The 12415-nt window shown below is 40.9% G+C and overlaps 1 protein-coding gene across 4 annotated transcripts in view; it reads left to right on the forward strand.

The window, feature by feature from the left end:
* The window catches only part of PATJ (PATJ crumbs cell polarity complex component), a 140715-nt gene that overhangs the window by 49207 nt on the left and 79093 nt on the right, over positions 1-12415 (forward strand). For all 4 annotated transcript variants that reach the window (XM_048312764.1, XM_048312761.1, XM_048312763.1 and 1 more), the window contains exons 17-25: positions 211-420; positions 1295-1414; positions 4261-4632; positions 5748-5868; positions 6395-6548; positions 7548-7619; positions 8462-8639; positions 9472-9582; positions 10341-10418. In XM_048312764.1, the coding sequence (XP_048168721.1) occupies positions 211-420; positions 1295-1414; positions 4261-4632; positions 5748-5868; positions 6395-6548; positions 7548-7619; positions 8462-8639; positions 9472-9582; positions 10341-10418 (1416 nt within the window). The remainder of the gene's footprint in view (positions 1-210; positions 421-1294; positions 1415-4260; positions 4633-5747; positions 5869-6394; positions 6549-7547; positions 7620-8461; positions 8640-9471; positions 9583-10340; positions 10419-12415) is intronic.

Here is a 12415-nt window from a genome sequence, read left to right on the forward strand (position 1 = left end):
ATGGATTAGGCAAATGATGGAATATCTTCCTTTTTGCAAACTGTAAGCCTTGGCAGAGTTAGCAGACAGTGTTTTTTGAACGTCTCAGCAGGCTTCATTTCTGTAGCATTAGAGGATGAACGTGCTTGAGTGCTCTTTACGCACTCCAAACAAACATCATCTTTCAAGGCCTTCACTTGTGGGGTGTTTTTTTTTAATTTTTCCCCCCAGGATCCCTTGGATCCAGCAGGAACAGCCATTGTGATCAGCTCCCTGGTGGCAGGTGGAGTGGCCGAGCGCGGGGGGCAGATTTTGCCGGGTGACCGCTTGGTGTTCGTGAATGAGAAATACTTGGATGGTGCCACCTTGGCAGAGGCAGTGGAAGTGTTAAAATCTGTGCCCCCAGGTACAGTTTCCCTTGGAATCTGCAAGCCTTTGGTGGTAAGAACTGATTTTAACTACTTCTTTTCTTATTTGCTCCTATGGCATGTGTAGAGGGGGTTGTTGTGTTTGTGGGGAGAATTCAGGGTAGGGTATGTGTGCATTTGGGAAACAACTGAGTTGCTGTGCCTTGACAGGTCCAGAAATTCTGGCAAATGAGCAGCTCAGTGTCCAAAAGGTCTGACTGGAAAACCAGCACCCTCAAGTTCCTCCTTAAAGCACACCCACGTGGAACTGGGAGATGTGCCTGGGCAAATCCATGTGCACTGTGCACAGGTGTAACATGGTGCCAGCAATTCAGCAACCAAGTTAAATGTGTGCTGGTGCCCATTTCTCTCTGAGACACTGCTAAGTGCTTGCTTGAGCTTTGACATCAAAGAAACTTACTCTGTTTGAAGTCAAGACTATAAATTCAAGCAGAATTTCCTTTTTCGAATCAGGGCTTTGGAACAGTAGTTTACTGGGGAATGCTACAGTATTGTTCATCAAGGGCACCCAGGCAAAATTAATTAAAGCCCCAGTTAATAGAAAGTGCTTGTAATTCAAAGTGGTAAAGGAGTTGTGAAATAGGAATGTAGGAAAGCTGTTAAATACATTCTTCTCTTTTCTAAAAATTGCTATTTCGATGTTCATATCCTTGTATTTGCCTTTCTTTCCTACACATCTCTTGAGGTTTTAGCACATCCGAACCAGTATCTTCAAAGAATAAAAGCTGTTGACTTCATCCTCTCTATTTATGGCTTTGTATTGTTATAATTCTGTAACCTTTCCCTGTCTCTAATGGCTGATTCTCCTTCTCCCTTTTAATTTATTGAAAAATGTGGGGATTCTTTTTGTCATTTTCCTGACTCATTGTTGGGATTACCTGTTTTAGGGAGAAAGCAGAGAGGAGGAGAACATGCACGGTGTGGATACTAACAGCATCAAAAGCAGCCCTGGGTCTCCAGAGCCAATAGATAACACCAATTTCTCAGTAATACTTGAAGCACCACAGGTATTTGGTTACTTTTTTGGTTCAACTCAAGTTTATACAGACAGGAAATTATGTTTTAAAGTAAAAAATACGGTATGTTTTTCAGATAAGACTGAAAGTATTGGATTCCCTCTGAAAAAGCCTCTAACAGCAAACTGTATGCCAAGTGCATCGTGAGCAGGGAGCACTTAGCAATGCAGTTCCCAGACTGCCTTATCAAATTTATTAAGTCATTAAAATACCTTGGGTTACCTTGGATATGAAATAGGAATGCTGTGTTGTTATTATTGGTCAGAAGTGGTGGGATCAGCTTTGCAGAGAAAGTAAAGAATGGAAGCAGAATGCTTTTAATTATCATGAAGCAAAACAAAAAAGTAGTTTAGAGTACAAGGCACTCTTGAAATATTTTCTTCTTCATAGCCTTCTGTAGCCTTCTGATGTTCTCTGGAGTGATTTCTTTACTCTTGCCTCAACTATCTTCTTTCTTACTATCTGAGAAATAATTCTGTTTATTGTAGGAGGATGTGGCAGTAAAGATAGTGAGAAACTCAGATACCAGGGTAATAGGCAATAATATTGCAGTTCTCACCAGTGCAGAGCTAGAGAGATGTGGGTATCTTTGAACTTTCATCTGTTCTCGAGTGCTTTGCAAAATTCATGCTGGTAAATGTATTCTTTTTAGACCAAAAAATACAATACATAAAGGATCATCCAGAACTGCAACACAGGAAGAAAAATAAATTCCAGATTTTCGTGTAGCTAAACATGTGTACCTGTCTCTGGATGCAAACCTATTTTTAATGCTGAAAGGGTAGATTAGAAGCACAAAAAGGAGCAGTATTATGGGGTAGATGTGGGTATACTGTGAAGAAATCAGCCTGGATGATGATAAATGATATTTACTGATTTTCGCAGTGTAAAATGGCGTTTCTTGTTTTCTGGGTGTGTGGGAAGGGTTGCAGAGAATCAGTCCTCTGCCAGCTCAGATTGGTTTTCCACTTCCTAAATAAAACCAATGTCATTAAGTACTTTTAAAGAAAATATTTTATCTTAAAGTCCTGAAACTGGAGCGATCAATTTGGACAAAACACCCGCAGAGGAATTGACTTGCATTTTGTTTCACCTCATGTGTGACAGCTTTGGTAGTAGCTAAAACTCCCATCCATTTATTACCTTACCTGCTCACACAGGTGCCAGGAGTGGTGTGTTCTGATGGCTCCCACTCTGAGGCCCTGGCAAGCAAAATTTCAACCCCAAAATGAAGGAACTTGAGGATTTTATTTGCTGCCACCGTGGACTTCAGTGTCACGTTTGCAGCATTCCCTGTGCCACCGGTGGCGTCTGGTGCTGCAGTGCAGCAGTCAGGGATGACACAGAGCAAGCTGCTGGATCAGGGACACAAACCCTGTGTGGTTCTGAGCAGAGCCAGCTGATTTAGGTGCCGTGCACTTGGGGAAGTGTTGGGAGAACGATGCTGCAGGAGCCAAGGGAAATGAAGTGAAAATGGAGAGAATTAGGATCTCTTCAGCCTGGGTGTTTTGTGAGATCAGGTACACGGATCGAATGGATTAAAGGGACATTTAATGCTAGTTAAATTAATAAAATGGGCTAATTTCTAGATTGCTGGTGTTCTGCTTTCGTGCCAGCTATTGACTGCATTGTTTCCTTATGCTCCTGCCTCTCTCTTGTTTTCTCTCCTGCCTCTCACTTGAATTATACAAACATCTTGGCAGTGTCTGGGGGCTTTCCCTCTGTATTTGTACAAATGTAACAAAACAGGATTCTGACACCGAAGGTCAGAAATGGTGCAGTGCCATGGGGAGTCTGGGAAGGGGCAGGAAGCAGGAACAAAAACATTTTGTGGAAGGAGCCCTGAATCTGTCCATTGGTTTCGGAGTCTGGGAGTTCAGGGCTTTGAAATTGGGTTTGAGGGTTCTCCGGGCCACAGAGGCTTGGTGGCCTGAAGAAAAGAGGGGAAAAGCTCTCAGTGTGTGGCAAATTCTGGAATAAGTAGAGGGCATAAAATCTCTGCGGCCTCACTGTGAGCCAATGAATAGCACCCCATTCCATCTGGGAGAAACAGGAGTTGTTGGAAGTTGGGGAAGCACGTGACGAATCCCAGGAAAAGAACTGTTGAGTGAGATCTTTCACAGTGGGTTTTAATACCTTTTCCTTCAGTTTTGTTGTTTGTTGTTTTGGTTTGTTGCTCTGTGGTTTGAATTTGGTGGAAAGGTGAGCTCTGTTCTCTTTAAAACAGGAAGGTAATGAGCAGTTATTTATATCCTTTTTTTGGGGGTATGTGGGTCATCCATTTCCCCTCCACTCTGGGTTAAAAGTTGGATGGAATATCCAAGATAGGGAAAAGCAAGTATGGCTTTTATTTGGGGGGGATTTGGGGTTTTTAAGTTGCTGACACTGTTGCATAAGCAAACTCTTGGGCTGTTTATTTAGCTGATAGTGTTTTAAGAAATGTTCATGCATTCATAAAGCAACAGCAGATATGTCTGAAGCACAGAGGTACTTTAACTAGATTTATATGTACTTTTTCCTGTGGTTCTTTTAGTGTTCATTAATAATTTCATTCCCTAACTTCAGTCCAGATTGGTTTTTCCAAATGGCTGCAGCAGTATCTTAGCTGTGCAACTTAAATTTCTTTATATTAAAAAAAAATAATTGCACTGTCTACTTTTGCTGTTAAAATCATAAGTCAGAGAGTCTATTTTCTTGTAGAAAACGCAAAAGGTAGAAGACTTTTCACTTTAAATATCAGGATGCACTTTTAACATGGGCAAAAAATAAAGCATAGCTTTAAAAGAGTTGGGAGGAAACATGGTGTGAAATCTCTCTTCCTTTAATGATCTTTGCAGGGTTTCAGAGATGAGGCACCTTTTAAAGAAGAGTTTGTTGATGAACCCCATTTGGACTTGGGAAGATCATTTCAGCTTCCTCAGAAGGATGATGAGTATGGGAAGGAGTCCTGGGAGATGTGTGAATTTCTGAAACCCAGAGCAGAGGATGTGGGCGAGGAACGGGAAATGTTGGTGGATGAGGAGTATGAAGAGGATTCAGACTTCCTGAAATGTGATGCATCAGGTGGAGAGAAGGCAACTTCAGACAAGAACCTGGATACAGAACGATGGGCAAAGCAACTGGAGACTGCTGAAATACAAGATTTAAGATCCAGTGTTAGCCTAAGTCCCAAAGAGTCCCTGGAATATGCATTCAGTAAAGATCAAATGGTAAGGAATGCTGTGCTGGTCTCCATGCTAAGCACAGATCCCTCAGGGCAGACTCCAAAACTAAACCCTGAGTACTCTCTCTAGTGTTTTAATTACTGCAACTTAACTAATTTATTTACTTGGGTACCTCTAGCAGACACCAGTCTATCCTTTTGTACATTTTGGAAGGGTTTTTAGGTTACTTATTGTCTGTATATTTACCTGCTGGAGCAAGATATGTGGTTGGTGTATTTACAGGCATCCTGAATTTGTCTTTTTACCCATCTCTGACTTGTGGGGTTGGGTGTTTTTTTTGGAAGCTGTGCTGATATGGGGCATGTCAGTAGCAGCAGAATGTCACTTCATGGGTTTGATAGTCCAGGGTCTTCAGTGAAAGAAGTTCCCTCTTCTCATTTTTTAAACCCAAATCAGTTCCTTCAGCCAGGTTGTGTAGTTGAGCAAAAACTGATGTGGTGCAAGGAATTATGGCAAGGATGCTGATGGATAAAGGAGTAGGAGGAGACAGCTTCAGGTAAATTGCAAAACTCTTATTTATACATCTTTCTCCAGTATTCTGAGAATTATTTTTTTTTCTGATTCTTTGTTCATCCCCTTACCATAAAAAAAGTTATATTATCAGCCTCCCATGCACCAGCGTCTGAGGTGTGTGTGCTTTTATATGAAAAAAAATGGAGCAGAAAAGGATTTAACATCACAGCCACAGAGAATTTCAGGTTTTGTTTGGCTTGTCCCCTTAAGTAGTGTGTGTAAACAGATAAAATGAAGTTTCTACTGACAAGAGTGCACAATATTAAATTTATACATTTGTTACTTATAAAAACCAAATGAGCAAGAGTAAAGAAATTTTTGTCTGAATTACAGGTGAGGAGAAAGATACAGTTGCTTTATATTTCAATTGCATACAACATTTTTCATGCCTCTTCTTAATGCAGTGCATAAATGAGCAGTTAGTATTTAAATGAGCAGTTAGTATTTCATAGTTACCTGAATAAATATGAATGTAGCTGAGAAAATGTGTATCTTTGCTGTAAAAATTAATGTTCCTGTCAAATACCCCTGTGTAAGTTAATACCATTGCTTTCTAACTTTAATTACTTCTTTTCTCCTCTGTGAAGTGTGAAGAGAATGCTACTGTAAGGTCACACTTTTCTGGAACCACAGCACACAGCAGCTACCAAAAAGACATATTTGATACTGAACCAACCCAGTCAGGAGTGAAAACTGAGATGGATTTAGGTTTGTAAGAAGGTTTTCCTTTATCTCATAATTTCATATTTATATATCTAAATTTTTTACCAAAACGCAAACACTTCTGAATGATAAAATATTCAAATGAAGATTGCTGCAGGCTCAGGGCAGTCTGGCTCTAAGTACATTTCAGCTTTATAATCTTGCTTCCTCCTCCAAATCTGGTCAGTGATAAATAAATATAGAAATAAAGTGACAGGCACTGGAGGTGACTTTAGCACAACTCCCTGTGGTAGATAATTGCCCCATATCTTGGGTTTGTGATCTGTGCTCAGGAGCAAAGCTGCTCCTTGTCAGATGGCCAGAGATGCATGGTTAGAGTTTGGTAGATTCATCAGGGAAATAAATTTATCAACCTGCCTGAAGTAGCACTCCCTGCTCAGGAGGAAGGAGCTCCAAGCCTTGTCCAGCCTGGCCTTGAGCACATCTGGAACCTGGTGGGATAAAGGGTTTCATTCCAAGGGTGTCTGGATGGAGGAAGCAAAAGTTCACATCTACCCCTTTTCTTCTTCAGGGGCAAAGCTTCAGAGTGACTCCAGAGGACCTGGGCTTACTGTTGATTTGGAAGCTATTGAAAAGGAAGCACTAAAAGAGGAGAATTATGTTTTTTCCAACAAGGAATCTGAGAGAGTAACCACCTTAGCTCAGCCTAGAACAGCATCATGCAGGTATGGAGGAAGAGTTCAGGTTTTGAAAGACATTCAGTTAATGGCCTTAGCTGTCCTCTTGCTTAACTCAGCTGAATCATCATTAAGGCTCTGTGGAATGCTCAGATAGACATAGAGCCAGATCTGTAACTTCTACCCCAGGAGACGAAGTTTGGCTTAAAACATTAAAACTTCCCATGTTTCCTCCCCTGAGTATTGGAACAGAAATGTGCAAATGGCTCTGCCACCCCTTCACTTAACTCCACAGTGAGGGATGTAGCCTTTACTCATGGCTCCTTAAGGAGCTCTCCTCTTGGTTTTCCCTTTCCTTTGTTCTTCCTTTTGGGAAGAGCAGTTCAGCCAGGGCTCTCAGGCCTCTGCAGGAAGCTTTAGTCCTGCCTGTGGTGCTGAGGAACCTTGAGCTGGCACTGGGTGTGGATATTTGCCTTATCTGTCCCAGTCTTTCCCCACCAATTTGGGGTCAGTGGGTATTGGAGCTTTCGGGGCCTGGTGATTCCAATCCTCAGTACTTCCCTAATTTCATCTGCAGTCTTCTCTCAGAGGGAAAGCAGCTCAACAATAAGGTGAGAGGATTATTCTGTAGGATTTAATGGAACACACAGGATCTGTTCTCTCACTTGGATCATGATCTGCTTACTGGTTTTGGCATGTTTATATCCCTCTCCAAGCATCACGGCATATTTATCAGAAAGTAAATGTTAATTGCTTAAATAGTCATTTCAAATGAGTAAATGCAGTGCAGATTTGTGTATCACAGAGCAGCTTATAAATTTGGTCTGCCCATCATGTTTATTTCTGGAGCATTCCTTAAGTACATTTAAACCTAAATACAAAAATTCCTGTCTGGTCTGTTGACTCTGTACATTTGCTTTAAACTGGGCAGTGTGAGAAGGTGTTGCTGTCTTGCTGCCAGATACAAAGTATGTGAGGAATTGTGACCTGGCATGGGTGATGCCTCTTTTATTTTTTATTCCTCCCCTCCCCTCTGCCCCAAATTAGTGAATTACCCGAGAGAGAAGAAGGAGAAGGAGAAGAAACTCCAAACTTCAGCCACTGGGGACCACCACGGACGTATGTTCATGTGATTTCATTATTCCTTCCCACTTACCTTATGTCTTCTTTTCTGTGAACCAGATTAGTTCTTGTTGGGTGGTTTTTTTTTCCTCTCCTCCTCTGCCAATAACTTTAGGGTACCTGTGTACCTTGGGCTTTCCTGAAGACAGGGAATTTTTAACAGATGTGCAGCAGAATTATGCCTTCTATTTATACAGCTGACTTGGGGAAGCTTGGCTGGTTTAGGTTGTGGATGACCTACAAGTTCTTGCTCATTTAATAACTATTAGGTGTGAACAATGCACATAGTGCTGTGCTGTCTCCCTTTCCACGGGTTCCCTGCTAAACCCCATGGCAGAATTCCAAATTGCCAGGCCAAGTTTTAGCCACATCCTTGTTGTATTGTTAACATTTTTAGGTGAATTGTTTTTATGGTCCCGAGTAAAATATGATCAGAAAGTTCCTGCTTGAGGTGATGAATGTGTGCTGAAGTCAGTGTTCAGAAAGTTGTATGAAATACTTCATTATTTGTCTAGTGTGCCACTTGCAGGGCTTCCCATTCCCAGACACTTTGCTCAGGCTGAAAGAGGATGAGTGTTTACTTGAAGATCTGACTTCCTCTGAAATAAAAGCCTCTGCCCAGTGGGCATGGATTGGCAGCAGAATTTTGTTCTTTTTGTGGGGTGAGATCTGCTCAGGGTGAAAACTCAACTCTGTTCAGAGCATTCTCAGGCTTCTGACTTTATCTCTTTACTATGTTAAATCTTCTTGAAAGACCAGGAGCTTACATTGATTTAAGGCTTTGCATTTGTAGTTTAAAAAAAAACCTGTTTGAAACTGTTAAAACGTGTTTTTCTCAGTGTTGAGATCTTCAGAGACCCTCACGTGTCTCTTGGAATCAGTATTGTTGGTGGACAAACTGTCATAAAGCGCCTGAAGAATGGAGAAGAACTTAAAGGGATCTTTATCAAACAAGTTTTGGAAGACAGCCCAGCAGGAAGAACAAGGGCTTTAAAAACTGGAGATAAAATACTTGAGGTAAATGGAGATAAAACTTCCTTTTTAGTCTAAGAAATAAAAATTGACTCAAACAGCTTTGGGTGGAGAGAGGAACAAAATACTGCCACCACTTCATGAAGTATTGACAACACTGTGTTTTGAAAACCAAAAGAAATCTCTGGTGGTGTTTCTTTTTTTAAGGTCTGACTATGGAGCTCTTTTAACATTCTCCTGTGTATTTAAGAAAAGATGTGTCCTGGTGTCTGAGGGAGAAGTGAAAAAAATAGGAGTGTCCTCTTCCCATATAAATGAGGAATAAGTTATAGCATATCTATAAGCATAAATTTAATACATACAAGAACAGAGACTGTTCATACTGAATTATGGGCTGTTATTTTGTGTGTGTGGATTTAGAGTAGTTAACTGATAACCAGTGTTTGGGATAAATCCCTGATTCTGGCAGGTGCTGGAGGGGAGAAAATGTCATTCCTGCCTCTTACCTCTGGTTGCTTTTTTTACTCATTTTTCTCCAAATTAATACTTCAGAATCTGAGGTGCCAAGCTGATAGTGCTGTTCAGGTTTGATTTACAAACAGGTAAAATCTGAAAGAGTTAGATCTAACATTATGTAACACTCTGACAGTCTCATTCCTTATGTTTTTATCTAGAATTGTTTTGGGCAACATATGGCCATCTTTTAATTGTGAATACTAAATAGTGCACTTTTCTTTAAACCATCATCAAAAAGTACTTTACAAATAATTCCTCTTGACTGGTTTTGATGCCTTCCTCAGATACACTAATCTTCTGCAAGTGTGTCTGATGCCTTGTAATGACTCTGTACCTAACAAAAATAAACATTGTTTGTCAGGTTTCTGGGGTAGACCTACAAAATGCCACCCACGAGGAAGCAGTGGAAGCCATCAAGAATGCAGGAAATCCTGTGGTGTTTGTAGTCCAGGGCTTGGCTAATGTACCAAAAGTAAGTTTATTTCTATTTTTATTCCAAAACTTAGTAATGTGTAACATATAATGTGTAAATCTTATTTTAAACTTGGCTAAATTCCTTTCAGGCAGTCCTACCAATTTTTGTGCCCAAGGATGGATCCTTTCAGTCAGTTACAGACCAATTGATTGATTGATTACTTCTCTGGCCTGATTGGAAACCTCATTTCTCTGATTTACATGGAGTAGATGTAAATCTGTTGACTAGGTGTTCATTCAGCTCTCCCACCTGGGTAATAAGAGTCTGACCCTGTGCATTTTCATTTGTCCATATTTCATAATCTAAAAATAAACTCTGAGTTTATATCCAGAGAAACAAAGGTGTAATTAAAATCAGTCAGGTTCACACCAGCAGCTCCTTGTAAAATGTGTCACCAGAGGGACCTGGAACAGTTACCTGGGAGCAAGTTTAATTTACAAGAGATTTGAGGCATCTCCTCATCTTCGAGGCCAAGGCAAGAAACTTTTTAAAGCCTTAGTAAGAGCAGGCATACAATTCTACCTGCCCAAAGTACACACAGAACCCCCCAACTTCTGTGTACTTTTGATGTAAGAATGTAATTCCGTAGATTCAGTGAAAGAATGTAATTTATAGACTGCACTGCAATGCCTTTCTACATGGGACAAAATGCAGAGTGCACTGGGGAGCTTTGTTGTTGTCAGGAACTGATTTTGGATGTTTGTTTTGCAGCTATAATGCTCTGTCTGATGTGTGTAATGTACATTGTTTTTCAGGTGGTTTCTCCTGCCCAGCCTAAGGGAATCAAAGTCAGCAAAGATCAGGATGCAGACAAAGAAAATAAGAGTGATAAGGTATTTATTCCATTCAGTGCTATACCCAGGTTTTACTAAATCAAATGGTATAATAGCATGTATTCTAACTCTATGATAAGCTTCCTCCGAAGTCTGAAATTAAATTTGAAGTGTTTTGTTGAAATATCTTTGATTCTATGATTTTTTGCCAAATTTCTGCCAAATATTCTGACATATATTCTGTGGGTGTCTGCTGGGTGCTGAAACCCTGTACTTAGCACAGCTCCTCACTGTCATCTGTCTGAAGTACCTGTTTTGCTCCATGTGGAGGCAAATTGATTCCCTTTGTTCAGCAGAAACAGAGAAATGGCAACATGTACACAAATAATATCCTTGATGCAAGGCTGCCTGAAATGCAGTAAAATCACCTTATGGGCTGATTAAATCCACAGAGTCTCCTGCATTTCCCATGGCTGTGTAAAAGGAGGAAATGACCGAGGGATCTGTGGCTGCTCAGCTAATTGTGAAGCAGTTACTGCACAGTGACTTCTAAATCACTTCACAGCAGCTTTAAAGGAGAAAAAGTCTGTTTGGAAGAAAACAGGGAATTTGTTTTAATGGCTGCAATAAGGGAAAATTTTAATTTTTCATTTTCGTCTGTATCACTCTCATGGCCTTGGTGTTCTCCTGTGGGATTTGCCCTGACTGAGGAGTGTAGTTCAGGTAGTTTGAGGGTGTGAGAGCAGCAGCAGCAGAGACAGAATTAATGTAGACAATAAATTTTGCCTGGTGCAGTTTAACTACAAATAGGATGAAGTTTTCATTTGATCCTACTCAGCACTCTGGTGTTTGTTGGGTACCTGAGAGGACCCTCCTGCCTCCAAAAGTTTTTGTGAGACTCCTTTCAGATCCTGTCGGGGACAGGAGCAGCGAGGCTCAGTTATCAGAAAAGGTGTTGAAGACATGCTTTCATGCCAGAGGATAATACTTCCAATGAAGCACTTACAATCCCCTTTTCTTGTGTTTTTTTTCATCTGTATTTCCAATCTCAAAAGCTCTCATCCTCTGGCAACGTGCTGCCTTTAATCTGCAGCACTCCGGTGTGTCGCGTTCTGCAGCGTTCCGAGGTTAAAGTGGGAGCCTAATCTTTTTCAGACCTTTTTCATCTATTGCTGCTATAAACTGGTGGGTGGAATATAGAGGAGCTTCAGTGCATAAATATGTAGCTCCTTTTTGGCTTTGAACGTGGGCTCACAAAGCAGTCGCACTGCACTTCTGTGGGGCCGTCTCGGAGTTGGAAAGAGTTGCTATTAGTGGATTATTAGTCCACATCCCTGTGGGGAATCAGTGATATTTCTAGTCCAGTCTTCAGAGAGTCACAAAAGAGTTTGGTTTGAAAGCAGCCACATCCAGCTGGAAAATCTGCCTTTTCCTGTATCTTTTCAAATGCTGAAGGTTTTCTCTGATTTGATGGCGTTTATCCTCCTCTATTGATCTGTTTGTTTCAAAATGATCACTTTAATTTATATAAAACCACTTAAAACAATAGTGAACAAACCAGATGACAACATTATTTTGCTGGTTGGCTGTGTAAGCTGTGCTTTTGCCTCCGTGTTAATACAAGAACGTGGTGTAATGGAGTAGCCAGGCACAATTTTCTCATCTGGCTTTTCAGTGGGACAGGAGGAACGAGAGGTATTTGTCCCTCTGAGCCATAGAAAACTGCTGGGTAAGCCTGGGTGCCTCGTGTAATTTCACACAGACTTTCTAGCAAATGTTTAAGGTCTTAAAAAGCCAAAGGGTCAACATTTAGACTGTAAGTTATTGCTAAATTACAGCGATAATAAAGTGACTCATTTGTCATAGGCAGCTGAGAGAGAGGCTGCAGATTTTCCATCTTTACCTGCTCAGTAAAGTAGAACCCAAGTCCTCCCTTGCTTCCTGGATCATCTGGATTTTGCACTGTTCTGTCTGTGTTGGCTTCAAGAAAAAAGTGGGAGGCACATTAAGTGTGCTGTATGCTTTTAGAAAGCAGCTGTTGTGCTTCCAAGTGCTCT

Source organism: Corvus hawaiiensis, chromosome 9 (genome assembly GCF_020740725.1).
Source record: "Corvus hawaiiensis isolate bCorHaw1 chromosome 9, bCorHaw1.pri.cur, whole genome shotgun sequence".
NCBI classification, from domain to species: domain Eukaryota; kingdom Metazoa; phylum Chordata; class Aves; order Passeriformes; family Corvidae; genus Corvus; species Corvus hawaiiensis.